This window comes from Rhinatrema bivittatum, chromosome 12 (assembly GCF_901001135.1).
Source record: "Rhinatrema bivittatum chromosome 12, aRhiBiv1.1, whole genome shotgun sequence".
Taxonomy (NCBI): domain Eukaryota; kingdom Metazoa; phylum Chordata; class Amphibia; order Gymnophiona; family Rhinatrematidae; genus Rhinatrema; species Rhinatrema bivittatum.
In genome coordinates, this window is record NC_042626.1 from 71764199 (window position 1) to 71791065 (window position 26867).

General features: G+C 52.5%; 1 protein-coding gene across 1 annotated transcript in view; it reads left to right on the forward strand.

Moving 5' to 3' along the window:
* The first annotated feature begins 8195 nt into the window (after nucleotides 1–8195).
* TOP2A (DNA topoisomerase II alpha) overlaps nucleotides 8196–26867 on the forward strand; it is a 249024-nt gene continuing 230352 nt past the window's right edge. The window contains exons 1-4 of the mRNA XM_029572748.1: nucleotides 8196–8352; nucleotides 17020–17175; nucleotides 17679–17769; nucleotides 17910–17973. Of these exons, the coding sequence (XP_029428608.1) occupies nucleotides 8332–8352; nucleotides 17020–17175; nucleotides 17679–17769; nucleotides 17910–17973 (332 nt within the window). The 5' untranslated portion in view covers nucleotides 8196–8331. The remainder of the gene's footprint in view (nucleotides 8353–17019; nucleotides 17176–17678; nucleotides 17770–17909; nucleotides 17974–26867) is intronic.

Below are 26867 nucleotides of genomic sequence, written 5' to 3' on the forward strand. Positions count from 1 at the left end.
CAGGAGGAGGTGGTGCAAAACCTGCACTTCTGAAGCAAAATGGCTGCCCACTGAACGCCACGCTCCTGCTCGTCTTCGGCTCGCTAAGCTAATTTTTCTTGATTCTTATTTCTTATTCGATGACAACTATGCCGCACACTAAGAGGAAGGCTAAGCTAAAGCCAGCCTCTGTTACCGCAGCTTTGGAGCCTCTGCAGAGGAGCATACCGGAGTGGTATGACGTCCCTCCAGGAACTCACATAGAGGGGACCACTGGAAGAGTTGACCTGGAGCGGGTCTTACTTCTCAGATCGAAGAGATGTCAATGAGTCCGGGAGCGCCAGAAACACCATCTCCCCCTTGCAGTACCGGGGTTAGTCCGGCGGGAATGCAGGGAGACATCAGAGAAGTCGTGATGAGTCCAGAAATTCTGAGAGGAGTGCGGAGGGAGAGTAAAGAACAGTTAGAAAACTGCTTGAGCTTCAGGCAATACCTGAGACGCCTGCGAATGGGGCTAATGGATCTTTACCCCTGGCACCGTTGGAGGCGAGTACGCAGAAACCAGAAGGACCTGGCCGGAACAACAAGCACGACTTTGGAACAATCCCCAGAGACGACTACTATTACCCTTGAAACACTATGGAACTTCTCATAGTAAGATTAGAAACTTCGATATCATCACTGACTGAGGCAATAGTAGAAACTAATAATTCCCTAAAGAAGAACTCTGATTTGCTAAGATCCCATGAAGAGAAAATCCTAGATATGGACAGGCGTATCGTACAAGTGGAAAAAAATTAAACAACATCAGATAGAGATTGAAGGGGATTTCTCTAAGAAAATTGAACGTGTTGAAAATATTACTCGGGCTTTGAACCTAAGAGTAATAAACTTTCCTGTAATGAAACAACTGAGCCCCGTGGAACTTTTAAAAGTTATGTAAGCCAGGTACTGAAAGTCCCAATGGAATGTATGCCAGTTATTGTTAAAGCTTTTTATTCTGGGCAAAAGAAGGATCATATACAAACCCAAATACAGCGGGGAGAAAATGAGGAAGAAGGAATACCACTGGTGGAAACTTCCATTAATATTTCTGATTTACTTCAAAATTCTCAAGATGTAGAAGTTAAATGCAGAGGGACTTTATTAGTTAACTTTGCTTTTGCCACTGACAGAGAAAATGTCTTAAGGTCTTTGTTTCATTCAAGATTGCTTATGTTTTACGGGCAGAGAGTCCGGGTATACCCAGACTTAGCTCGGAGTACACGATTACCACGGAAAAAATGTCTTACCCTTAGACAAATGGAATTAGAAAAGGGAGGGCATTTTTTGTTAAAATCCCCATGTAGATGTGCAGTGAAATATAATGATCAAAATTATCTTTTTACCGACCCGGAACAACTTAAGGGTCTCTTGGGGATTGCATTATGAATATCCAGTTATTGATTGTTAACTGGGGGGTTCAGTGTTTGCTAGTATTATTTTTCTACCTTGTATTCGCTCATGTTGCGATGCCTCTCCCAACATTGCCTTTATGTGTTTAGAGTCTACTATTATATTGTCAAAAATTGAATATTGTTTCCTTTCTGTTACAAGATACAAGCTCTAACGTCACTATTACAAGAATTGTCTTGTTTAATTTTTGTTTAAAATGTAATAAAAATAAAATTAAAAAAACCCTGCGGTTCTGACCCAAGCTTTTCTTAAAAAAAAAAAAAAAAGGAACAGAAGTCCAAAAGACGCAGCGGCCTCCCGGGAAATAGTTAGGTCCTGGTAGGACCATCCTCCCTAGTCGCAGGCAGGGGACGAGCAGGGGTTGGGAACCCACTTTATCGCTCCTTGGGATGCAGGGGGTGATAGCTGTTGGTCCAGTTCACTCCCCCCCCTTATTAGCCTCTGCTTTCCTTCTGGAAAAAAAAAAAAGAAAAGGAGCTGTGTTCCTTTAATTGGACTGCCTGCCTGAACGGTAACGTTTCTAAAAACAAAAACCCCAAAAAGAGCGAAGGCAGTCAGAGTGGACGGCAGCAGTCTCTAGCAGAGATTGCTTCTCTCGAGCCTCGGCCCGGCGCAATCGTCCGGACTCTGGTGAGTCTATCTGGCGCTTTCCCCCGTCCTTCCAGGGCTGGTCTGTGTTTCATCCCGCAGCTCGCACGCAGCAGCATGTCCCGCTCGAGCCACTGCTCTCGCTGCGGGGAGCGGTTTTCGGGCCACGATTCGGCCGATTGCTGCGGTCACTGTCTCTCCAGAGGGGAGGCTTCCCCGAGCATATCTGCGCTGGTTTGGTCGCAGCATCAAAGCTCTGGCAGAGCCGTTGCTGCCTCGGATGTGCAGGCCAATCTGTTCCCTCTCAGCGCGGGAACGGCGGCCATTTTGGATAGTTTTCGCACGGCAGAGGCAAGAGCATTAGGGGGGAGGGGATTTTCCTCTGGCACTCTCTCCTGATGCTTTTCACCCCAAGGAGGCCAGAGACTGCGGGGAGGCGCTCCTGATGGGGGCCCCAGTACCCTGGGAGGGTCTCTAGGGGCCAGTTTGCTTTTTCCCCAGAGTTCATTCTTTTAATGCACCAGGCCTTCTTGGCAAGGTTCCTGAGGGCCCACCTGGGAAGGTGGCCAGGATGGAGGATCCAGCAGTGGCGACGCAAATCCGGTCCATTCATATGGAGGTGAAGATTTTCCCGGGATTTAGTGACGGATGAGTCCAATCAGAAGGAAGATGAGGGGGATTCGCCTCCACCCTCCGATAGCCCGGACGTGAGCCTGGCATACTCCCCTCGGTTGAGGGTGATGACCCTAAGGTGGTCCAACGATTCCGTCATGAGGATCTGGCCCCCTTAATCCCGCATGTTCTGAAGGAGTTGAGTATTGCGGGATTAAGGGGGGGGGTAGCTCCTGTGGACCCGAGTCCGAACAAGGTGGATCCAGTCTTAGCGGGGATGCGGGGCCCGCTGAAACCTTTACTCTCCACACCATGTTGCAGCAAATGATGGTTCGGGAGAGGGATACCCCAGAGACTGGGCTCAAGGTTGGCAGAGCCATGGACAAGCTCTACCCTCTTCCAGAGGATATTTTGGAACTATTACGGGTTCCGAAAGTCGATGCATCCGTTTTGGCGGTTACAAAGTGGACTACCATCCCAGTGGCCGGAGCAGCAGCATTGAAAGACTTCCATGATTGCAAGCTGGAAGGTCACCTCAACAGGATTTTCAAAGTCTCTGCCCTGGGTATTTATGCTGCGATCTGCAGTAGCTACATGCTCAGGGCTGGCCTCCACTGGGTGCAGCAGTTGCTAAGCGCCAAGGATTGGGATCCCCAAGAGGTGAAGCAGGTGGAACGTCTGGAAGATGCCATCGCTTATGGCACAGATGCTTTATGTGACCCCTTTCGCACCTTGTCATGGATAATGGTGTTGGCAGTCTCTGCTAGGAGGCTCTTGTGGCTCCGTAACTGGGCTGCAGATGTATCCTCAAAGGCCCAGCTCAGTGCCCTTCCTTTTAAACGCAAGCTGCTCTTCGAAGAGGACTTGGAGCAGCTAATTAAGCAGCTGGGGGATAATAAGTTGCATAAACTCCCGGAAGATATGCCGAAGGGACAGAAAGCTTTCCCCCCCTGGCTCACTCTCGTTTTGGGGGCCAAAGGCGTTTTCGGCAGAGCAGAGCTCAGGGCGCGGACCAAAGACAAGCCTCGGGGAGCTTCCAGTCTTGGTCGCAGGCCTATCGCGGGTCTCCAGAAAAAGAGTTTGTCGTTCGCCAGACCCTGGAGTGCCTTCAAAATCTGGGGGCCATCATTCCAGTTCCCCCATCAGAACATGGAGTGGGACAGTACGCCATTTACTTTGTAGTCCCGAAGAAGGAGGGGACCTTTCAGCCCATCCTAGACTTAAAGAAGGTGAACGTTGCTCTCAAGGTGCCGAGTTTCCGGATGGAGACGCTATGCTCGGTCATCGCAGCAGTATGGAATGGCAAATTCCTGCTGTCACTAGATCTCAACATTGGGATTCATAAGGACCATCAGATTGGGATTTGCAAGGACCATCAGAGGTTCTTCAGATTTATGGTTCTTGGACATTTTCAATTTTGCAATCTACCATTTGGCCTTGCCTTGGCTCCACAGACCTTCACCAAAGTTATGGTGTGGTAGCGGCCCTATAGAAAGAAGGGGTTCTGGTGCATTCCTATCTGGACAATTGGCTAATCCGAGCAAAGTCGGCAGATCAGTGCTCAAAAGCAGTAGATGTATTCCTATACCACCTGAAGTCTCTGGGCTGGGTGGTTAACCTCACAAAGAGCCATCTAACCCCATCCCAGGTCCTGGATTTTTTGGGAGCGCATTTCAATAACCAAGTGGGCAAGTTATTCCTCTCAGGACAAAATTCTCAAATTGCGCAGCCAAGTCCGACGTCTCTTACAAGCCTCGTTGCCCAGGGTCTGGGATTACCTGCAGGTTCTTGGTTCCATGGCATCGACCTTGGAGCTGGACCAGCTCCAAGGTCGATGTGGGCCTTTACTCTTATGAGGCCTCTACAAGCTGCTTTGCTGTCCCTCTGGAACCCACTGTCAGAACAATTCCACCTACCGCTACCGCTTACCGACGTTGCCAGGTCCAGTCTTTCATGGTGGCTTGCCCAAGACAACTTGGAGCCTGGGGTGGATCTGGAAATACCCCAGTGGATGGTGGTGACAACAGATGCCAGCCTCTCTGGCTGGGGAGCGGTATGCCAGACTTGGTCAGTTCAGGGACAGTGGTTTCTGGTGGAAGCATCTTGGTCGATCAATCGTCTCAAGACGAAGGCCGTCTGGCTGGCTCTGCTGAGCTTCCTCCTCCTCCTGCGCAATCGGGCAGTCAGAATCATGTCCAACAATGTGATGACTGTAGCCTACATCATCCAACAGAAAGGAACCAGGACTCATCCCGTAGCGATCGAAGCAGAGAGGCTGATGTCCTGGGCGAAACAGCATCTAGCGATGTTGGTGGCGTCTCACATCGCGGGATTGACCAACATGCAGGCAGATTTCCTCAGTCGCCAGCTGGACTCAGGAGAGTGGGAGCTGTCCTTTGCCGCAATGTGCCTGATCTGTCGCAAAATGGGGCGACCCTTACGTGGACCTGATGGCGCCTCACACAAATGCCAAGGCGGCACACCAGTCGCAGAAGAGATTACGGCGCGGAAGGAGTCGATGCCCTAGTGGTCCCTTGGCCGCACGATGTCCTCCTTTACGCGTGTCCCCCCCCCTTGGCTCCTGGTGGGAAAAATAATCCGGAGGATGTGCGCCCCCCAGATCCAGACTATGCCCCTCCAGGAGTCTGAACCTGATTCTCCGGGGGTTGTGCGAGGCCCACTTTGAGCTGCTCAGGAAGGCCACCTTAAAGGATCTCACGCTGAAGGTGGTGTTCTTGGTGGCCATTTGTTCAGCCAGGAGGGTCTCGGAGCTTCAGTACACACCTTTGCCAGACACTGCAGGCTGGAGATCCAGGATTTGGACCCCGGCAGTTTCGGGGCCAGTGTCATCCGAGCGAGGCTCTCACAGTCCCACCCTAATTAGGAGAGCTTGGGTACATCCCAGCAATCTGGACTGATCCGGGTTCGTACAGGGAAAAGAAAATGGGTTCTTACCTGCTAATTTTCATTCCTGTAGTACCACGGATCAGTCTAGATGCCCGCCCAGAGAGGGGTTTCCAGGTTGTGGGTGGAGAGCCTGCTTGCTCTGTACTGTACTGTTGACTCTTGCTTTTTCTGAAGAAATGTATAGGTTTTTATAAGACTTTTTCCGATTGTCAAAGCTCTATTCTTTATCCTCTGCTCGTTCAGGGGAATAGAGTTCGGTTAAGGCATAAAAAATGGTTATTCTATAAGATTATTCTGCTTGGGTATGAACAAATACTGAGGAGCAGCAGGTGGCACACCAGGTTAAGAGAGGGTGCTCTCGAACTTTTTCTCTGTCTCCATCTGCTGGAGGGGAGGCAAAACACAGCAGTCTGGCCTGATCCATGGTACTACAGGAACGAAAATTATCAGGTAAGAACCAATTTTCCTTTCCCACCCCCATGTACAACATAAAATGGGATGAAATACAACATTCTGACAGGATTTGATATTCCTAAATGTTCTTATCATGGGGGGGAGCAACCCCCAAGCCCTCCCCTGCAGTCACCGTGGCAAGGAGTCCTTCCGCTATATGCCACATTCATGGTGGAAAGCAGCAGAGCCACGTGGCTCTGCTTGGGAAGATGCCAAGGCTGCAGCAAATGTGGGAACTTCAAAGTTGACCTGGTCAGTCCTTGGGAAGGCAAGGATGAAACAGGTATAAGCAGAGCCCCCCAGTCTCCTGTGGTTGTGCGGCTGCGGTAAGGGCTGCAAAATTCAGCCTTTGCTGTGGAATTGGCCAATCCTGGCCAAATTGCTACCAAAGACCGGAAACCCTTTCAAAAGCATTGGTGGTAGTGGAAGGGCGCATTTCCCTTCTTCTTTCCATCTCCCATCTCTGGAAGAAAAATATTGGTGGCAGTGGATGGCACAATCTACCCTCCCACCAGTATCCCCTCACTCACCAACTCTATGTTTAAACAGGACAGTGGCTCACTTTGAGCCACTTGAATGAGGCGATACAGAGGGGGTGAACTGGGGATTGCTGAGAGTTGGGAGGGAGGGGAGTGAATGAACTCTGGAAAGTGAGGGGTTCATTGGGTGAGGGGTCCATGGGGGTGAACCAGGTGGGAGGTTTGTGGGGGAAACCCAGGATGAGGATCTTGAGGAGTAAACCAGGGTATGACAGGGTTGGAGGAGGGAGTGAACCATAGTGAGTGATTTGTGAGGAGTGAGTGAAGGGTTTGAGGTGGGGGAGGAACTAAAAGAGGAAGAATGGGAGGATCAAACGGACTTTGGAAGTGGATGGGGCAGGGTCTGTTGCTTCCTTCCTCCCTTATCCTAATTTTCCCTCCTTCACCTCCATCCCTATTCCTCCTTCTCTTCATCCCAATCTTCCCTACTTCTCTTCCAAATCCATCCCCAATATGCCCTTGCATCCTACCTCCCCCTGCTCTCTCCTACAGCCTCTTCTTCTCCCATGCTTTATCATCCCATAATCCTATACTCTCCTCTCTCTCCCTCTAGGATTGCCAACTGGCTCCAGATTTTCAAGACAAGTTGATCCAATCCTGGCTTACTCCTGCAAGCTTGCTTTTCTTAGGGAATGCAATAGGGAAAGCAGAATAAGTCCTGCATGCACTGAGGTAAAACCAGTTATGGATCAAACTGTCCCAAAAATCTGGAGTCAGTTGGCAACCCCACCTCTATCCCTGATCTCTCTACCCCTCCTTCTTAATTTCCCTCCTCTGCAATCTTATGTCCTCCCATTCCCTCATCATTTAAGATCCCATTTCTTCTAATAAAGAACCAACTAAATTATGTAGGCACCAAAATGTGAGAAAAGGACTTTATAAAATATAAAAAAAAAAAAATATATATATATATATATATATAAATTGCAGACATGCAAAATTTTACAAATTGGCTACACAATCTTGAAAAAGCTGGGACAAAAACAAAACAAAACCGGAGGCTCTCGTTATAATGTACGTCTAGAGATTTCATAAAATTAAGCTACCTGGTTTATTGGCAGCATTGGGGGGGGGGGGGGGGGCGTGATCTACCCAGGGCCCTTTACAATAAAAAGCCACGTGGCTCTGGTTCCACAGATCATGCAAGGCCCAGTAGTTTGCTTTAAAACAGACAGGCGCCTTTTCCTCTAGAAACAGAATGCAAAGAAGGCTGAGACACATTAAGTAGAAAGGATCGCCTAAGGCTGAATGAATCCAGCGAGGTCCGATCAGCCTTGTGAATCGTTCGGGGGATGTTTAGAAGGCTCTAACGAGTCCAGATACAAAGTATCAGGAAAGAACAAAGCACAATAACAGAAAGCCCTTTGTTAAAGTATCGCGCGCCAACAGGCGTGAAGCGTTGAGAATGGCTTTATTTAAACTCAAATAATCGGAGACTTTCACTCCTTAACCAGTCAAAAGCAAAAGTTGGGCGCGTGCTCCTTTCTTATTAGTTCAGCCGCTTGTCAGTTAAGCAGAGGACGGGAACAGAACAGAGAATTGATTGGCTGAATTAAAAAAAATAGTGACGCACTTTCCCCTGCTGTTATCTGAATAGCGTCGCAGCCCCGCCTACTCTGATTGGTCAATTCGTAGCGCCAGTGGATCGGGATTGGCCGGCCTGTACTGGCGGAGCGCTGCGATTGGCTGAGCGTTCTGTGTCGCCTGTGGCCGTTTGAAGGTGGCGCGAGTGCTGGTGACAGTGTTCAGTCTCGGTTTTAGTGCTGTTGTGTTTGCTTGGTGTTTTTATTCCTCCATCATGGAAGTAGAACCATTGCGCGTAAGTATATAGCTCCGGAGGCCCCCGAAAAAATAACTCATACCATGAGTGAACGTGAAAAGTGTCCGGGGGCGCCTGGCGGTGGTCAGTCTGGAGTGCCCGAGACCTCCTTTCTTACCAGGGATGGGGGGATTTTGAAATAACACCAGAGCCCAGTAGCTGCCCTCATGTTCTTCACATTATTATTGGGTTGCTTTTCTTTCTGTTACTGTTTTTGTGTAACGTTTTGGCAATCTGTGCGCACGAGTTTCCTGACCGAATGGGGGAAGGGGTGAAATGATGGAACATAAAGTGGGGGCTGCTCCTCTCCACAACTTATTTCGGGGGGGGGGGGCGCAGCAAAGCTTGTTCTGGGTAGAGGGAGGGGGTTTCTGCGGTTTTGGCTCCCCATCCATCCATCCCTGAAACGGGTTCCAGGGCCTCTTGTTTCTGCTCCATGAGGTTAGAGCGAGGGCGCCAGACCTATTTGCTATGTCGCTTGTCACTTCTATAGCGCTACAGAATGTGTGCCTTCTCCGTCCATCTTTTGATGTAGTCAAGTTACATAGGACAAGAGGTCCTGGGACACTTATCAGACACTCTGCTTACAATTAGTAACACTTATCTGGGAGAGCTGGGACCTAAGGTTTAAAAACACCCTCTGAAATGTAGGATTTTAGGCTGTACTTGCACATAGAGGGGAGCATGATAGTTTGGGACATCTGTCCAGGCATAGGGTACTGTAATGTGGTAAGCACAGCGTGGCCATTGCTCTCGTTATGATTCCTAAATGGCAAGAGGAGCCCCCTTCCCCCATACATCTGGCTGTTAGGTGATGCATAGAGGGTGCTGATCCGTGTTGGCATAGCTGAGGCATCTGTGCTATTACGGTGAAAATGGTACTTATTAAAGGCTGTAAAGGAGCTTGTTCTTGAAGCCCCAAATGTAACAGAGAGAAGTTAGGAGTAAATCACTGTTCATAACAGAGCCATGGCTCTTGCACTGTTCTGGAAAAACATTTATTTAAACATTTTGCATACAGTGCAAATCAGCCAAAGCCATCAGGGCAGTTCACAATAATACACATGCATAATAGCTGTAATAAAACAACTGTTTGGGATCCTGCCGGGTACTTGTGACCTGGATTGGCCACTGTTGGAAACAGGATAACTGGGCTTGATGGACCCTTGGTCTGACCCAGTATGGCATGTTCTTATGTTCTAACTGTACATTATCAGTTTTGTACAACCTGCTCATTCATAAAACATATTACATGTACCACATATTCAGCCTCATCTAAGATCAGTTGGTCATCCCTAAGTTTCAGCTAGCCTGCCATATCTCTCATCCTACTCATAAATAGAAATAAAACTAATATAATAAACAAGGAATTAAAAAACACATTATTTTACTTTGCCTACATCTCTATTATTTACTAGTGCTGTTAGAACATGGGAACAAGAAAAACATCCATTCCCTGTACGTACTAGGATCAGTCCAGACGGTGGGTTATGTCCCCCGTCCAGCAGATGGAGTCAGAGCAAACTTCTGAGGGTGCTGGCATATAAGCTGGTGCAACCCTCCTAGTCCTCAGTATCTCTCTGACTCCAGCAGATGTGAGGAGGGGAACCCGTTGCTTCCCCTGGCTAGTGGCTTGTTCCACGTTTTTCTCTTTTCATATTTCTTTTAGGTTGGATCAAGCAGTACAAAAAAAAAATAAATTGTTATAGCTTCTTGGGAGTTTTTTAGTAGTGAGGAGGTTTGGGCTTGCCGTACCAACTCTTGCTAGCTGGACTGCCTCTGTGGTGCCTTCCTCAGTTCTCCTCTCACTCTCTCTCTCTGTTTTTTCCCTTCACTGCTCAGCGCGTTGGGGGGAAAATTTGGTAAGTTGTTTTTTTTTTTTTCTTTACAGCTTCGCAAGCCGTACGGAGGTGGAAGCTGGTGGGGCCAGCCTCTCCCCTACCCTGAGCCGCGGTTTCCCTCCCCTCTCGCGGCCCCGCGACGCGCCAATTCCCCGGGGTCGCAGCGCCAGGGAGGTCCCTTCCCCTGCCGCTCCTGGGGGGAGGGCAAGAGTAGGGCGAGGCAGGCCTCCTCCCGCGGCGCGACTCCCAACTTCGCTCCAGCACCTCGTCCCCGCCCGAGCCCAACGCGATGCAGCGTTCGCGCTGTCCTTCCTGCGGCGGCCCGGGACAGGGCGGATTGCGAGATGGTCCGTGCGGCCGGTGTCTCCCCGGGGGGGAGACGAGCGCCGCTCCCCCGACGATTTCGCCGCCGCGCTCCGAGCGCCGCGCTCCTCGGGGAGGTGCCCCGCCCCCTCCTTTGGCGGGAGCGGCGGCCATCTTAGAGCTGGAGAGCAGCGTGGGATCCGAACCTGAAGAGACTCCGGAGGATTTTTCGTCGTTGGTACCGCTGGTTCCGGACCCGGGTCCTCTCCCCTCCACCAGCGGACTTTCCAGGGACCCTCTCTCCTCCCCTCCCCCGGGGCCGCCAAGTTTTTTGGCCGACTTTGTGGTGCTCATGCACCAGGCCTATCTTCAAAGCCTGCACCCTGCGGGGGGCGGGTTGGCTGCAGTTCCCCCTCCGGCCAAGTCCCCTAGGATTACTGGGACTGCGGCTGCGGTACTGGGGAGCGCGGGGGGGGGGGGTCCCCAGGATGCCCTTGGGCCTTCCGTCGTCCCTGGGAGGGATGTCTCCTCTGCCGGACCCAGGGGGGGACCCGGCATCTCAGGGGGACGATGAAACGACTTCGGCGGTCCACCTGGAATGTGATGACCCTCGGGTGCTCCGGATCTTTCGTAAGGAGGAATTGGCGGAGCTCATTCCCCATGTTCTTCAGGAGTTGGACCTTGACCCCCCTGTTGAGCCCCCGGCTCCTCCAGCTCCCTCCGTAGCTTCCGCCACGAAGAAAGGGGACCCCGTGCTGGCGGGCTTGCGCCCACTGGCTAAGACCTTTCCTATTCATGATTCGTTTCTCCAGCTGCTAGTGCGGGAATGGGACACCCTGGAGGCGTCCCTCCGGGTCGGCAGGGCTATGGACAAGCTCTATCCTCTCCCTGGAGACTTTCTGGACCTCCTTAAGGTCTCTAAGGTTGACTCAGCGGTGTCCGCTGTCACGAAGAGAACCACGATCCCGGTCACAGGGGGTACAGCTCTTCGAGACCTGCAGGACAGGAAGTTGGAGGTCGCCCTGAAGAAGATTTTTGAGGTCTCGGCACTGGAGGTCCGAGCAGCCATCTGTGGTTCCCTAACTCAGAGAGCCGGGCTCCGATGGGTCCAACAGCTCCTCACCTCGCAGCAGTTGCCGCCGGAGGAGGCGGCGCAGGCGGACCGGCTGGAGGCGGTCATAGCCTATGGAGCGGATGCGTTGCACGACTTATTGAGGGTTCTGGCGAGAACCATGGTGTCCGCAGTCTCCGCCAGACGACTTCTGTGGCTGCGCAACTGGGCGGCGGACCCTTCCTCCAAATCTAGCCTTGGGGCACTACCCTTTAAGGGTAGATTTCTTTTTGGCGAGGATCTCGACCAGATTATCAAATCCCTGGGTGAGAATTCGGTCCATCGGTTGCCCGAAGACCGCCAGAGGTCCTATCGACCATCTTCCTCGAGCACCAGGAACCGCGCCCGCCCTCAGCGGCGTTACCGGGGAGCTAGGCAACAGGGACCCAGGACGCCATCCGGGAGATCTCAGTCTTGGACCCGGCCCTTTCGGGGTCGTAGACCGGCCAGGGACTCCTCGGCTCAGGGAGCCTCTGATAAACCGTCCCAATGATGCCAGGCCCGTCCACTCCTCACTACCCCGGATTGGAGGTCGCATCGCCCTGTTTTACGAGGAGTGGACCAACATCACAACGGACCAGTGGGTCCTGGACATCCTAAGACAGGGCTACGCATTGGAATTTGTCCGGCTTCCCAGGGACAGGTTCATCTTCTCTCCCTGCGGGTCAGGCTCCAAGCGCCTGGGAATCCAGCGCACGCTAGACAGGCTCCTGGACTTGGGAGCCATTGCGCCCGTCCCCTCAGGAGAGGTGGGCTCGGGGCATTATTCCATTTACTTCGTGGTCCCCAAGAAAGACGGTTCCTTCCGTCCCATTCTAGACCTCAAGGAAGTCAACAAGGTGCTTCGGGTCTCCAGGTTCCGCATGGAAACACTCCGCTCTGTTATCGCGGCGGTGCATCAGGGAGAGTTCCTGGCCTCTCTCGATCTAACGGAGGCCTATCTGCATATTCCAATTCAGACGGCCCATTGGCGGTTTCTTCGCTTCAAGATTTTGGGTCGACATTTCCAGTTCCAAGCTCTGCCCTTCGGATTGGCAACCGCGCCCAGGACTTTTACCAAGGTCATGGTGGTGGTGGCGGCAGCCGCACTCAGGAGGGAAGGAATCCTGGTCCATCCTTACTTGGACGATTGGCTCATCCGAGCGAAGACTCTTCCGCAGGGTCGGTCGGCAGTCGACAGGGTGGTGTCCTTCCTTCAGTCTCTCGGCTGGGTGGTGAACTTCAGCAAGAGCAGCCTGCTGCCCTCCCAGCAATTGGATTTTCTGGGGGCACGCTTCGACACGGTGCAGGGAAAGGTCTTCCTGCGCCCAGACAAGGCGCAATCCTTGCGAGATCAGATCGTTCGATTTGCCTCTCTCCCTGTGCACACGGCACGGGACTACCTCCAGCTCCTGGGATCAATGGCCTTTGCGATAAATCTCGTGCCCTGGTCCTTTGCTCACCTGAGACCTCTGCAAATGTCTCTGCTATCGAGGTGGAAGCCTGTGTCTCAGGATTATCAGGCGATCATCCCTCTCTCTCCAACCGCCAGGTACAGCTTGAAGTGGTGGTTGGATCCAAAGCACTTGGCCCAGGGTTGCCCGCTGGAGACCCCGGACTGGATAGTAGTCACTACCGATGCCAGCCTGTCCGGTTGGGGGGCAGTCTGCCTCAGGAGCTCCGCTCAGGGTCAGTGGACAAAGGAACAGACGACCTGGCCGATCAACCGCCTAGAGACCAGAGCGGTGCTTCTGGCGCTTATGCATTTCCTGCCCTCGATCAGGGGTCGGTCGGTCCGCGTTCTCTCGGACAATGCGACTACGGTGGCTTACATCAATCGGCAAGGGGGCACCAGGAGTCGTCAGGTAGCCCTCGAAGCGGCTCGGCTGATGTCTTGGGCGGAACGGTTCCTCGTTCATCTGGCGGCTTCGCACATTGCCGGGGTGGACAATATTCAAGCGGATTACTTGAGTCGTCAGGCCCTGGACCCCGGAGAGTGGACTCTCTCCGAGGCGATGGCCCTCATCGTATGGCGCTGGGGGATTCCCGCCATGGATCTCATGGCAACCGCCGCCAACACCAAAGCCCCACGGTTCTTCAGCCGCAGAAGGGAGCGCGGCGCGGAAGGGGTGGACGCCCTGGTTCTTCCGTGGCCGTCACAAATTCTCCTCTACGTTTTTCCCCCTTGGCCTCTGGTGGGCAAGGTGCTGCGGCGAATAGAGTTGCATCAAGGATCGGTAATCCTGGTAGCCCCGGAATGGCTGCGTTGGCCGTGGTTCGCAGATCTACTCAACATTGCGATAGACGGTCCTCTTCGGCTCGTCCACCTCCCTCGTCTTCTCCATCAGGGTCCGGTATTTTCGGATCAGGCGGAACACTTCTGTCTTGCGGCCTGGCTTTTGAAAGGAGGAGTCTCCTGCGGGAGGGCTACGCAGTCTCCGTGGTAGACACTCTCCTCAGAGCGCGGAAGACCTCGACCTCGGTCGCCTATGTGCGGGTGTGGAAGGTCTTCGAGGTATGGTGTTCTACACGGGGTGCCCATGCAACAGCGGCCTCGCGGCAGCAGATCCTGGAGTTCCTTCAAGAGGGGCTGGAGAAGGGTCTTTCCTACAATTCTCTGCGGGTACAGGTGTCTGCGTTGGCCTCGCTGGCTCGCTCTTCGGGAAGGCCCGATCCCTCGTCTCATCCGGATATTTCCCGGTTTCTGAAGGGAGTTAAGCATCTGCGGCCGCCGGTACGTCAGCTTTGTCCTTCCTGGAACCTTAATCTGGTGTTGCGGGCTCTAGCAGAATCTCCTTTCGAGCCCCTGCGTCAGTGCTCCCTCAAGGATATCACTCTGAAGATGATTTTCTTGGTGGCCATAGCCTTGGCGAGGCGCATCTCAGAGCTCCAAGCTCTCTCCTGCAGAGAACCTTTCCTTCGGTTCTCAGATTCGGGAGTCTTCATCGGGACGGTGCCTTCGTTCCTGCCCAAGGTGGTTTCGGCGTTTCACTTGAACCAGGTAGTGGAACTTCCGTCCTTCCCACCGGACGCCCCTCAATCTCTCAGGCGCCTAGACGTGAAGCGAGTTCTCTTGCGTTATTTGGAAGTGACGAATGACTTTCGACTCTCCGATCATCTTTTTGTTCTCTGGTCCGGGAATAGAAAGGGCCAACAGGCGACGAAGACCACCATTGCGCGCTGGCTCAAGGAAGCTGTGGCTTCAGCGTACATCGGCTCCGGAAAGGTTCCTCCGATAGGAATCAAGGCTCATTCTCTGAGAGCCCAGGCCACTTCCTATGCGGAGTCGCAGCACGTCTCCGTTCAGGAAATCTGTAGGGCAGCGACCTGGAAATCCTTACATACGTTTTCCAGACACTACCGGCTCCACTTGCCGGAAGCGGAATCGGGCTCCTTCGGGGACAGGGTTATCCGAGCAGGGTTCTCAGGGACCCACCCAGTTTAGGGACGCTTTGGTACATCCCACCGTCTGGACTGATCCTAGTACGTACAGGGAAAAGAAAATTATTTCTTACCTGCTAATTTTCGTTCCTGTAGTACTAAGGATCAGTCCAGACGCCCGCCCTGGTCGTGATTGGTTCTGGGGGTTTACCTGCTCGAATCCGCTTGCTCCTGTCCTATTGCTTAGCCTTCTTCTTTGGGGGCTTTCTGTCTGCGTGTGTTGTTTCTGTTGTCAGTTCTTTTGGCAAGTTGTTCTGGTTCACTGTTTTTACCGTTATTACAGTTGCCTTTGTGGCTATGCTTGATCCTTCCTCCTCGGTCTATCCAGTTTTCTGTCGTGGCTTTGATATTCTCGATACTGAGGACTAGGAGGGTTGCACCAGCTTATATGCCAGCACCCTCAGAAGTTTGCTCTGACTCCATCTGCTAGACGGGGGACATAACCCACCGTCTGGACTGATCCTTAGTACTACAGGAACGAAAATTAGCAGGTAAGAAATAATTTTCTTATTAGTGACAAGTGCATCAGAAGCAGACAGGCACACTTTTTTTTTTTAAAGTAACTTCATGTAAAACTTGTCTGTAATGTCCATCGAGCAGCAGCCGTGTACAAACTAACCTGGAAACACAGCTTTGTTCTCCCATTGTGAGGAAGTTTTAAAATAAGCTGCTCCTCAGTTTGAGGCTGGTCCGTAGAGTGCTGCTTAGCATCCCTAGTGGTACCTTGAACTTCCAAAGTCTGGGGTTTTGTGATGTAATGCTGGCCTTGCTACTGTGTAGCTATTGTCCTTCATTCTTAGGCTGATACATAAAGATGTGTTCAGTGGCATGCACTTGTAGCCTGCATCTGTACACGCCTTTTCTGTGGACAAAACTTACTCCCAATGCAGGAAAGAGTGTTGCATACAGAAATTGTGCGTGCCTCAAGAAGAGTGATGCTTAGCACCATTGCATGGAAATCCCATGCAAATGAGGGCATTAGGTATTTCTTCCCAATGCAGAGAGATTGCAGCGCGCCAGTGCACTTTCTTTAGCAGTGGAAACTCAACACCTGGGTCAAGGCTGGAGATTTCCACTGCTTTTGGAAAAAAAAAAAAAATTAAAAAGGGGGAAAAAAATATCTGGGTAGGTAAGTCGTGACTTACTCATCTATCTGGCAGCGGGAAGCAGCTTTATAGTTGTGACCCACACCAAATAGGTGGCTAAGTACCGATTTATCTAGCAGCTGCTTCCTGCTGCCATATAGCCAGATAAGTTGGTATTTATCAGACTATGTGGTGGTGGCGGCGGCTGCTGTCACTTGTAGAAACAGCTCCCTCCCTGCCTGAGTTAAAATGTGCGTGCGGCACAAGCAGAATGCACATTTTACAATTTTTACACATTAACTCCCGATGCATTAGCATATCATTTGCTTATTGCATCAGTATTTCTTTTTTTTTTTTTTTTTTTAGCTTGAGTGTTAAAAATGTGCTGAAAACTAATGCAGCTTTTTATTTTTTAATGCTCAGATTATTTCATAGGCTCCAGAGGGTTTTGTGATCTAGCGCTGTCCCTACTACTATGTAGCTATTGTGTGTCCCTCTTTCCTTGTGGCACACATGCAGCCCGCTTATAAATGCTGCTGCTAGACCCATAGCTATTAACTTTTGTCACCAGTAGGGAAAAAGCACAGCTGGTTTTATGGAACTGGTATATTTTATGAGGAAAAACCCCCCCCAAAAAGTTTCCAAATGCATAACAGCATATGTGCAACTGGAGGTGACAGTGGCAAAGGTTATATTGAAGTGGTCCAATCACAGCAGTCATCGATACCAGTGGGTCGGGGGGGGAGGATAACAGAACTCCCAGACAAAAACCAAAGGCTTTTTATTTATTTATTTGTTTATTTATTTATTTATTTATTTAACATTTTTTTATATACCGAGGTTCTGGTAACAATGTTATCAATCACTTCGGTTTACATTTAACTTTGTTTAATTTCCTCTGCTTCAGCCCTTGCTTGAGAACCAAAAAGTGGACAAGGTGAAGAAAAACAATGATCCTAACAGCAAGGTATCAGTCGAAAAAATCTACCAAAAAAAGACTCAGCTGGAGCATATCCTGCTCCGCCCGGATACCTACATTGGTTCTGTGGAGCCGGTGACACAGGTAGGAATTGCAGTCTGCGCATCTCTTTGGAGGGGATGTTCTTAGTGCCTTGGCTGTGAATAATGCTCCTCTCTTCACAGGTAGTTTGTGTACAGTTGGCATTGTTGCACAGTGTGACAGAGCTGTGGGAGTGCTTGACCCTTCCCTCTGTTATGCATGAGGTGCTTAACGTACATCTCATACACAGGAGAAAATCTGCAAATGTAATGGGGGGAAAAGGGAAGTCCAGATGCATGGATTTTTCATCCCTAACAGCAGATGGAGACAGAAAAGAAAAGCTTTATTGACGTTGTGCTAATTAAGATAGTACTTAACATGTCAGAGTACTCTCACATGGCGATTTTAGGCTGACATACTACAGGACAGGTTCATGTGCATTTCTCTGCTCTGGTGCCTCATGTTCTTTACTGAGCTGCTATATGTTACCCTCATGTCAGGTACTGAGAGGGATTAAGTTTATTTCCATGAGTGTAAATTCTTTGGATTCTCTCATTTCTTTCCAGCAAATGTGGGTTTTTGATGAAGAGGATGGACTCAATTGCAGAGATGTGACCTTTGTTCCTGGCTTGTATAAAATCTTTGATGAAATTCTCGGTAAGTTTGACCAGTGTTGTCCTTTCTGTTGTAGGATGAAATGCTAAATACCAGTGTAACGTTTGCCTGTGGGCTAGCGCCATTAGTGCTGAATCCCATAAGTTGCTGATGGTGATGCTTGTAATTTTCTTCTTTTCTAGTGAATGCTGCGGACAACAAGCAAAGGGATAAAAGCATGTCCTGTATCAAAGTAACAATTGATGCGTAAGTTCTTCCTTTTCCCATCCTGTGACCAGTAATCTCGTGCGGGGCTTTCTGCGTTTGCTTTCCAAATATTGGGGTGCTGATCTTGACTGTTAAGCACCTGTCACCTTTAGCTTTTGATAGAGGAAGAGGACTGGGGTTTTGTGCTGTTACCCCCCCCCTCCCCCCCAGCTCTCTCGATTTAATTTCCCTCTTCATTCCTCCTCAACAGGACATTTTAGGGGAGAACTCAAGGAACATTTCAAGGCTGTGTTTGCTGAGAAAGCACCCTTGGTGCCTTCCCTCAAGGGGCCTGCACATACGATTTCTGATATGACCACCTACAGCCCTGGGGGTGGGAGGTTGGAGATTCAGACCCAGGCTGTTGGGCCAGTTTGGTTTTATATGGGAAGCATTCCTGAACAGACCAGTGGGTTATTAATCCCTTCCAGCAGATGGAGTCAGAGAACAAAACTGAGGTACTACTACTTAATTGAGTGCCACCTGCAGGACCTCAGTATTTCTCTGACTCCAGCAGATGGTAGAGCTGCACCTGCAGGTTGTTAATTTTTCCCTTTTTTTAAACTACTGTTTTACAGTAGTTTTAGGTTCCAAATCATGGACACTCCCTGAGGTGCTAGGCATCTTCGTGGGCCATTCCTCAGGTAGAGCCGGGCCGCCGGGGAGGGTTGTATGCCCCTGACTGGGTTCGCCCACAGCATAGCGGACTGTCCGATAGCCAGGGGTCCTGGCTCCCTCGACCCTCCGAGGCACCCTCTTGCCCTTCTTCCTCTGGACAGGGAAATACCTGCTTAATAAAGTTGTTTTGTTTTTTTTTTGTTGTTTTTTCCCTGTACGTACCCGGATCAGTCCAGACTGCTGGGTTTTGCGCCCCCCCCCCCCCCCCCCCCCAGCAGATAGAGACAGATGTTTTAAAAACAAAGCTCCGCCTTATATAGGAGAGTGCCACCTAAAGTCTGCCAGTATTTCTCTGTGTCTAGCAGATGGTGGAGGTGCAAAAGCTACAGTCAGGTCAGAGTCTTTATTTTGGGTTTGATTATTTTTAGTTTTTCTATGTACTTTCCCAATTTTCAGGGTTTGTCTCTTTAAATTTCTTAAAAAAAAAATATCCTAGCATTTCCTATGGTCCGCCTCCCAGAGGGGGGGTTGTTAGGCTCTGAGAGGGCCATCCCCTGCTGGTCAGAGGCAGCTGCCGACAGGGGTTGAGGACCCTAACTGTTTTGAGGCAGGGTGGGTGCGATACCTGGGAGCCCGGCTCACTCCACCCTAAGGATCAGCACCCTGGACCACGGTAGGCTGTTTTTGCTTAAAAAAAAAATACATTTTGAGGTAATTTTCTTTACTTTGGTTTTCCATCGGGCAGGCTCTTCCTCCCTTACTCATTGGGGGGGGCGGGGTTTTGCCGTGTTTCGGGGGGGGGGGGGGGATAAGTTTGTTTTTGTTTTTGTTTTTTTAATTTTTCAGCTTTTTTTCTTCTCTCTACCTTCCCCGATGCCGCGGACAGCCGCATGTCGGCTCTCCCGCCAGAACTTATGTTCACAATGCTTACCGGGGGGAGAGGGTTCCTCCGGTGCAGGGATGGCTAGAAATATTGCTAAAAGAACGCCCCCGCGGGTTCCTTCGCCTGCAGCAGGGGAGCCTGTTAGCTCAGGATCCTTTTCCTTTAAGCACGGGTACAGAAGCCATTTTACACTCGTTCCGCACTGCTGCTGTGCCTACCATGGGAGGAGGGGTCCTTTCCTCCTCAATTATCTCCTCAGCCGCGGCCCCCTGAAAATAGACTCGCAACAGCCTGTCTCCCCTGGCCCAGCGGACAGTCCTGAGGGGACTTCTGACACCTCCTCTGAGTCATCCTTCATTGTTTTTTTTTTACATAAAGCCTTCAAGGCAAGGAAGGCAGGCAAGCTGATTGCGGGGGGGGGGGGGAATTAGATTCCCATAAGACCCAGGCGGCTAAGCGCGCCAAGACGGATAAGGGGACGGAGCCTATTAAGTCTAAGCGTTCCCTCCGCACTGGGGCTCCGCAGGGGGATACAGATTCCTCTGATCTCGATTCAGATCTTGGGGACCTGGATTGTCAACCCTAGATTCCGCAGGGTGCAGATGACCCGGAGCCAGATCCACCACTGGTGGAGAGGGGCGCTCAGGTGGCTGAGGGCGATGATCCTAAGGTGGTTCGCCTTTTTCGTAAAGACGAGTTGGCACCTCTTATTCCAGCTATCCTCTCTGAGCTGGCCATTGACAGCCCTCCCGAAGAATCCAAACTCGGGAAGATGAACCCTGTCTTGTTGGGCCTGAGAGGTCCTGCTACTGCCTTTCCCTTTCATTTTTCGGTGACGGACTTGTTTCGGGAATGGGATACCCCGGATCTCGAATTAAAGGTCAGTAAAGCCATGGATAAGCTGTATCCTCTGCCAGAGGACGCCTTGGAGCTACTGCGGGTCCCAGAAGTGGACTCTGCAGTGTCCGCTGTCACAGGAACAACAGCCCTCAAGGATCTGCAGGATAGGAAGTTAGAGGTGCAGCTTGAAGTCTCAGCCATGGGAGTCCGGGCAGCTATTTGTAGTAATTTTGCTATGCGAGCCGGGCTTCGCTGGGTGCAGCAATTACAGGCCAATGTAGATTTCTCGGCCGAGGAAGCAGCTCAAGCGAACCGTTTGGAATCCTCGGTGGCTTATTGTGCTGTTCCCTGTACGTACCTGGATCAGTCCAGACAGTGGGTTATGTCCCCAATCCAGCAGATGGAGTCAGCACAAGCTTTGAGGGGGCGTATCCGTATATGCTACTACCCCCTCTGCAGGAGTTCAGTATCTTCTGACTCCAGCAGATGCGAGTAGGGGAATCAGGCTTCCCCTCCTTTTCCTTCACTTTCTTGCTTGATTATGGCTTGTTGTTGTCTTTTTCTGTGGATCAAGTTTGTATCAAATTTGTATTAAGTTTAAAAAAAAAAAAAAAAAAGGCAGAGTTCTTTCAACTTCTGGGGAGTGGCTTATCTTCCTTGTCTCTTCTCTGCGGCCTTGCTGTTTATTTCTCGTTGCAGCCAGGGGTAAGTTTGTTTTTCCTTTGTAGTTTTTTTCCTTACAGCTCAGCCCCCGGTGCCCGCGAAAGCCGGTGGAGCCCGGCCTCTTCGCTCTTTACTCCCTCACCCGCGGCCATTTTACAGCTCCTCATGGGCTGCTGAGCCATTTAGGGAAAGATGTCTGGGGCGGGTCGTGTGGCCAGGAAGGCCCCCCCGCGGCACCCTCCTCTATTTTCAGACAGCGGGCAGTGCGGGCCGACCAGGCCCCCCCGCAGCGGCGCCTTTGGTGCGCGTGGCCCCCCCCCCCGTGGCTTTTTCTTTTCTCCTGCAGCGATCCCGATGCCGCGGCCGTCCCGCTGTGCGGCCTGCGGAGACCCGGGGTCCCGGATTTCCCGGGAGGGCATCTGTGCACGATGCCTTCCCGGGGGGGAAGGTACCATCACAGTCCCTGACTGATTTCTCTTTTTGCCCGGGCGGTGCGGGCCGGCCACTCCGCCATTTTTGGCGGGAACGGCGGCCATTTTACATTCTGAGCGCCCTGAGGCGCAGGCCACGAGGGGGAACGGATCCCTGGAGGCCACGAGGGAGAACGGATCCCTGGAGGACTCTACCAGCGGGGGTGTTCCCCCGATTTTGGTGCAGGAACCAAGCACCCAGAGCCAGGGAGCAGGAACCACGCCGCCCCCGAAGCGCACCCGAGCAGGCCGGGGTTCTCTCCGGAGTTTATCCTGCTCATGCATACCGCTTATCTGCAGGGGCTGGAAGCACCTGTGGGACCCCCCCCCTCCTAAGATCCCTCGGATGTCGCCCTCGACGCCGGCCCCCCCCGACCCTCTGGGAGTGGGGGCCTCCCGCCTTCCTACCCGGGTCCGATCCACGCCCGCGGCAGTGGGGGCGGTGCCAGACCCAGCGGGACATGGACTTGACCTCCCGGACGGGGGACAAGGGGACGGCACACAGGAGGGGGATGATCCGCGTACCCTACGCCTCTTCCAGAGGGAAGAGCTGGACGACCTCATCCCGCAGATCATCCAAGAATTAGATTTGGATCCACCACCAGACCCGCCTGCCCCAGTAGCTCCCGCTGTCATCACTTCTTCAAGGAAGGGAGATCCTGTCCTGGCGGCACTCCGGCCGAGGGCTCGGGCTTTTCCCATTCATGACTCGTTTTTACAACTTCTCACCAGGGAATGGGACACCCCGGAGGCCTCCCTGAAGAGCAGCCGGGCTATGGAAAAGCTGTACCCCGCTCCCCGAAGATTTTCTGGACCTCATCAAGGTCCCAAAGGTGGACTCCGCAGTGTCGGCGGTCACGAAGAGGACGACTATCCCAGTGACGGGAGGTGCGGCGTTGCGGGACACACAGGATCGTAAGTTGGAAGTTTTCCTTAAGCGGGTTTTCGAGGTCTCCGCTCTGGGTATGCGGGCGGTGATGTGCAGTTCGCTTGCCCAGCGGGCTAGTCTCCTTTGGGTGCAACAACTCCTCACGTCTCAGAACCTGCCGTCCGATGAGGCTGCCCAGGCAGATCGGCTAGAAGCCGCAGTGGCGTATGGGGCGGACGCCTCGTACGACCTTTTTCGGGTCCTCGCAAGATCCATGGTTTCGGTAGTGGCAGCACGACGACTACTGTGGCTACGCAATTGGGCGTCTGATACGTCCTCTAAGTCCAGTCTGGGCTCTCTTCCCTTCAGGGGCAAGTTCCTCTTCGGGGAGGATTTGGACCAGATCATCAAGTCCCTGGGGGAGAACGCTGTTCATCGGCTGCCGGAGGATAGGTTTCGACCATCCAGAGCGTTTTCTTCTTCTCGGACCAGAGCCAGAGCGCAACGGCGCTACAGGGGCTACAGACAGACGGGCTCCCGGCCATCCGCCCCCAGGTCTTAGCCCTGGTTGCGCGCCTTCCGCAGGCATCGGCCCGCACGCACTACTCCCGGAACCGGGAACCCCTATACCAAGTCTTCACAATGATGCCAGTCTCGCCCACTCCCCTGTCCCCAGGATTGGGGATCGACTAACGTATTTCTAAGCGGAGTGGGCACGGATCACCTCGGACCAGTGGGTCCTGGATACCATAAAACACGGCTACGCATTGGAATTTGTCCGCCCCCTGCAGGGAAGGTTCATCTTTTCCCCCTGTGGCTCGGACCTCAAGAGAGGAGCGGTGCAGCTGACTCTGGACAGACTCCGGGAGATAGGCGCTACTGCGCCCGTGCCCTTCGGAGAGGTGGGCTCGGGCCACTATTCCATCTATTTCGTCGTACCAAAGAAGGACGGTTCCTTCCGGCCTATCCTAGTCCTCAAGGAAGTCAACAAATCCCTTCGAGTCGTTCGGTTCCGCATGGAAACGCTCCAGTCAGGGATTGCGGCGGTGCATCGGGGGGAGTTCCTCGCCTCCCTGGACTTAACGGAGGCCTACCTGCACATTCCCATCCGCCCGGACCACCACAGTTTCCTTCGTTTCAAAATTCTGGACCAGCATTTTCAGTTCACGGCTCTCGCGTTTGGATTGGCGCCGGCGCTGCACACCTTCACCAAGATCATGGTAGTTGTGGCGGCAGCTCTCCGGAAGGAGGGCATCCTGGTTCATCCTTATCTGGACGATTGGCTCCTCCGGGCGAAGTCATTCGATCATGGACGCTCAGCGGTGACTCGAGTAGTACGGTTTCTACATTCCCTGGGATGGGTAGTGAACTTCTCCAAGAGCTCCCTCATGCCCTCGCAACGCTTGGGTTTTTTTTGGGGGCAACTTTCGACACCCTACTGGGCAAAGTTTTTCTGCGCCAGGACAAAGCTCAATCCTTGCGGGATCACACGACGGTTCTCTGCGTTACCAGAGCCCACCTCCTGGGACTACCTGCAACTCCTGGGAGTGATGGGGTCCACCATCGACCTTGTACCTTGGGCTTTCGCGCACCTCAGGACCTTACAGTGGGCGCTCTTCTCCCGTTGGAAACCAGTATTGCAGGACTATCAGATGATTCTCCCGCTCCCACAGAATGCCAGGGACAGTCTGGGCTGGTGGTTGGATCCGCCGAACCTGGCCCGTGGCATGTCCCTCGATCTGCCAAATTGGGTGGTGGTGACCACCTATGCCAGTCTAGCAGGCTGGGGTGCAGTCTGCGATCGAAGCGCCACGCAGGGGACGTGGTCCACGGTGGAGGCGAAGTGGTCAATCAACCGTCTGGAAACCAGAGCGGTCCGGCTAGCTCTGCGACATTTCCTTCCGCTTCTTCGGAACCGAGAAGTCAGAATCCTATCGGACAACGCTACCACCGTGGTCTACATCAACCGACAAGGAGGCACGCGCAGCCCGCAGGTCGCGCTCGAGGCGGCGCTGCTGATGCAATGGGCGGAGCGTCATCTCGTCCGGCTAGCGGCCTCGCACGTCGCCGGTGTGGACAGCGTCCAGGCGGACTTCCTCAGTCGTCAACTGCTGGACCCGGCTAGTGGTCTCTCTCCGACAAAGCAATGCAACTTCTCGTCCATCGGTGGGGGGCCCCCCACTTGGATCTGATGGCGTCCGCTCTCAACGCCAAGGCTCCACGCTTCTTCAGTCGCTGGAGAGAGCGCGGAGGGAGTGGATGCCCTGGTCCTCCCGTGGCCGCCATATCTTTCTTTTCCACCATGGCCCCTGGTGGGCAGGATGCTCCGCAGAATAGAAAGCCATCAGGGGACCGTGGTTTTCGTCACCCCAGAATGGCCCAGGCGACCCTGGTTTGCGGACCTGCTACAGCTGGTGATCGACAGGCCAATCAGGCTGGGGCACCTCCCCCAGCTCCTACATCAGGGCCCGGTATTTTTCGAGCAGGCAGAATTCTTCTGTCTTGCAGCCTGGCTTTTGAGAGGCGCCGCCTCCGGCGTCGGGGCTACCTGGAGGCGGTAGTATCCACGCTATTGCGGGCACGAAAGACATCGGCCTATGTTCGAGTCTGGAAGGTGTTCGAGCTGTGGTGTACCAGCCAGGCCACGAGACCCGCTAAGGCTTCTGTACCTCAGATCCTTCAGTTTCTACAGGCGGGGGTGGAAAAAGGGCTCACCTATAATTCACTACGGGTTCAGGTGGCCGCCCTTGGTTCGCTGTTGAGCGATGGGGGCTCTCTTCTACAGCATCCTGACATTGCTCGTTTTCTCAAGGGTGTCAAGCATATGCGTCCTCCGTTACGGGACCCTTGTCCCTCCTGGAGTCTTAACCTTGTGCTTTGCTCCCTGTCGGGACCACCGTTCGAGCCGCTGCGCAGCGCAACGATAAAGGATCTCACTCTCAAGACTGTATTTCTTGTGACCATCTGTTCCGCTCGACGCATCTCGGAGATGCAGGCTCTGTTGTGTAGAGAGCCCTATCTCCGTTTCTCCGACTCTGGAGTTTCGCTTCGCACCGTTCCCTCCTTCCTTCCGAAGGTGGTTTCTGCATTCCATGTGAACCAGACGGTGGAGTTGCTGTCCTTCTCTTCCTCAGAGCCGAAGTCTCTCCGTCTCTTGAATGTCAAGCGCACTCTGCGCCTCTATCTGGAGGCTACAAATGAGTTCCGAACCTCTGACCATCTCTTTGTACTCTGGGCCGGTCCTAAGAAGGGGTCTCAGGCCTCGAAGACTACCATTGCCAGATGGCTGAAGGCCGGCATTGCTGCTTCTTACATTGGGGCGGGTCGGACTCCCCCACCCGGAATCGTAGCGCATTCTACACGTTCTCAGGCGGCTTCCTGGGCGGAGGTTCGCTCGGTATCCTCGCAGGAAATTTGTAGGGCAGCCACCTGGAAATCGTTACACACGTTCTCGAGGCACTATCGTCTGCACCTCGCCTCTTCGGTCTCTGGACACTTTGGCGAGCAGGTTCTCCGAGCAGGCCTCGCAGGACCCCACCCGATTTAGGGAAGCTTGGGTACATCCCACTGTCTGGACTGATCCAGGTACGTACAGGGAAAAGAAAATTATTATTTACCTGCTAATTTTCGTTCCTGTAGTACCATGGATCAGTCCAGACGCCCACCGCGTTTGGGTTCTTGATCCTGCTCAGCTCTGCGCTGCTTCTTGCTCGCAGTGTTCTGTGTCTTCACAGTTGTTTCTTTTCGCTGTTTTTCACAGCTCCCTACAAGTTGGTAGGATGTTTGCAGTTACTTGTTGCGGTTACAATTGTTTTCATTATCTGATTCCACAAACTTGATCCTTCGGGGGTTTCTACTCGGGCTTTGATATACTCGATACTGAACTCCTGCAGAGGGGGTAGTAGCATATACGGATACGCCCCCTCAAAGCTTGTGCTGACTCCATCTGCTGGATTGGGGACATAACCCACTGTCTGGACTGATCCATGGTACTACAGGAACGAAAATTAGCAGGTAAATAATAATTTTCTTATGCCTTTCATGACCTCCTCCGCCAGGTCCATGGTGTCGGCAGTTGCGGCTTGCTGGCTCTTGTGGTTGTGCAACTGGTCGGCGGATGGGTCTTCTAAGGCTCATCTGGGGTCCTTGCCCTTTAAGGGTAAGATCTTGGACGACATGATTCAGTCGCTGGGAGAGAATAAGGTGCACCGCCTGCCGGAAGACGGACCTCGCTCACTCGGTTCCTTCTCTTCTGGAGCCAGATTTAGAGGGAATCTGAGATATCGACCTCCTATGTCGCCCGCTTCGTCCTTTCGTTTGGCTCCGGCCAAGCAGCAAACCTATACCCAGTCCTTTAGGGGTCGAAGATTTGGCAGACCTGGGGTGGTTCTCCCTTCCTCAGGAGCAAATTCCTCCCAATAAAGGAGCGCTGGTCCGCTCCTCGACCCTGGAAGTAGGGGGCAGATTGGCCCTATTGTTTGAGGAGTGGACCAAGGTGACCACGGATCAGTGGGTCCTGTCTGTGATAAAACAAGGCTACGCTTTAGATTTT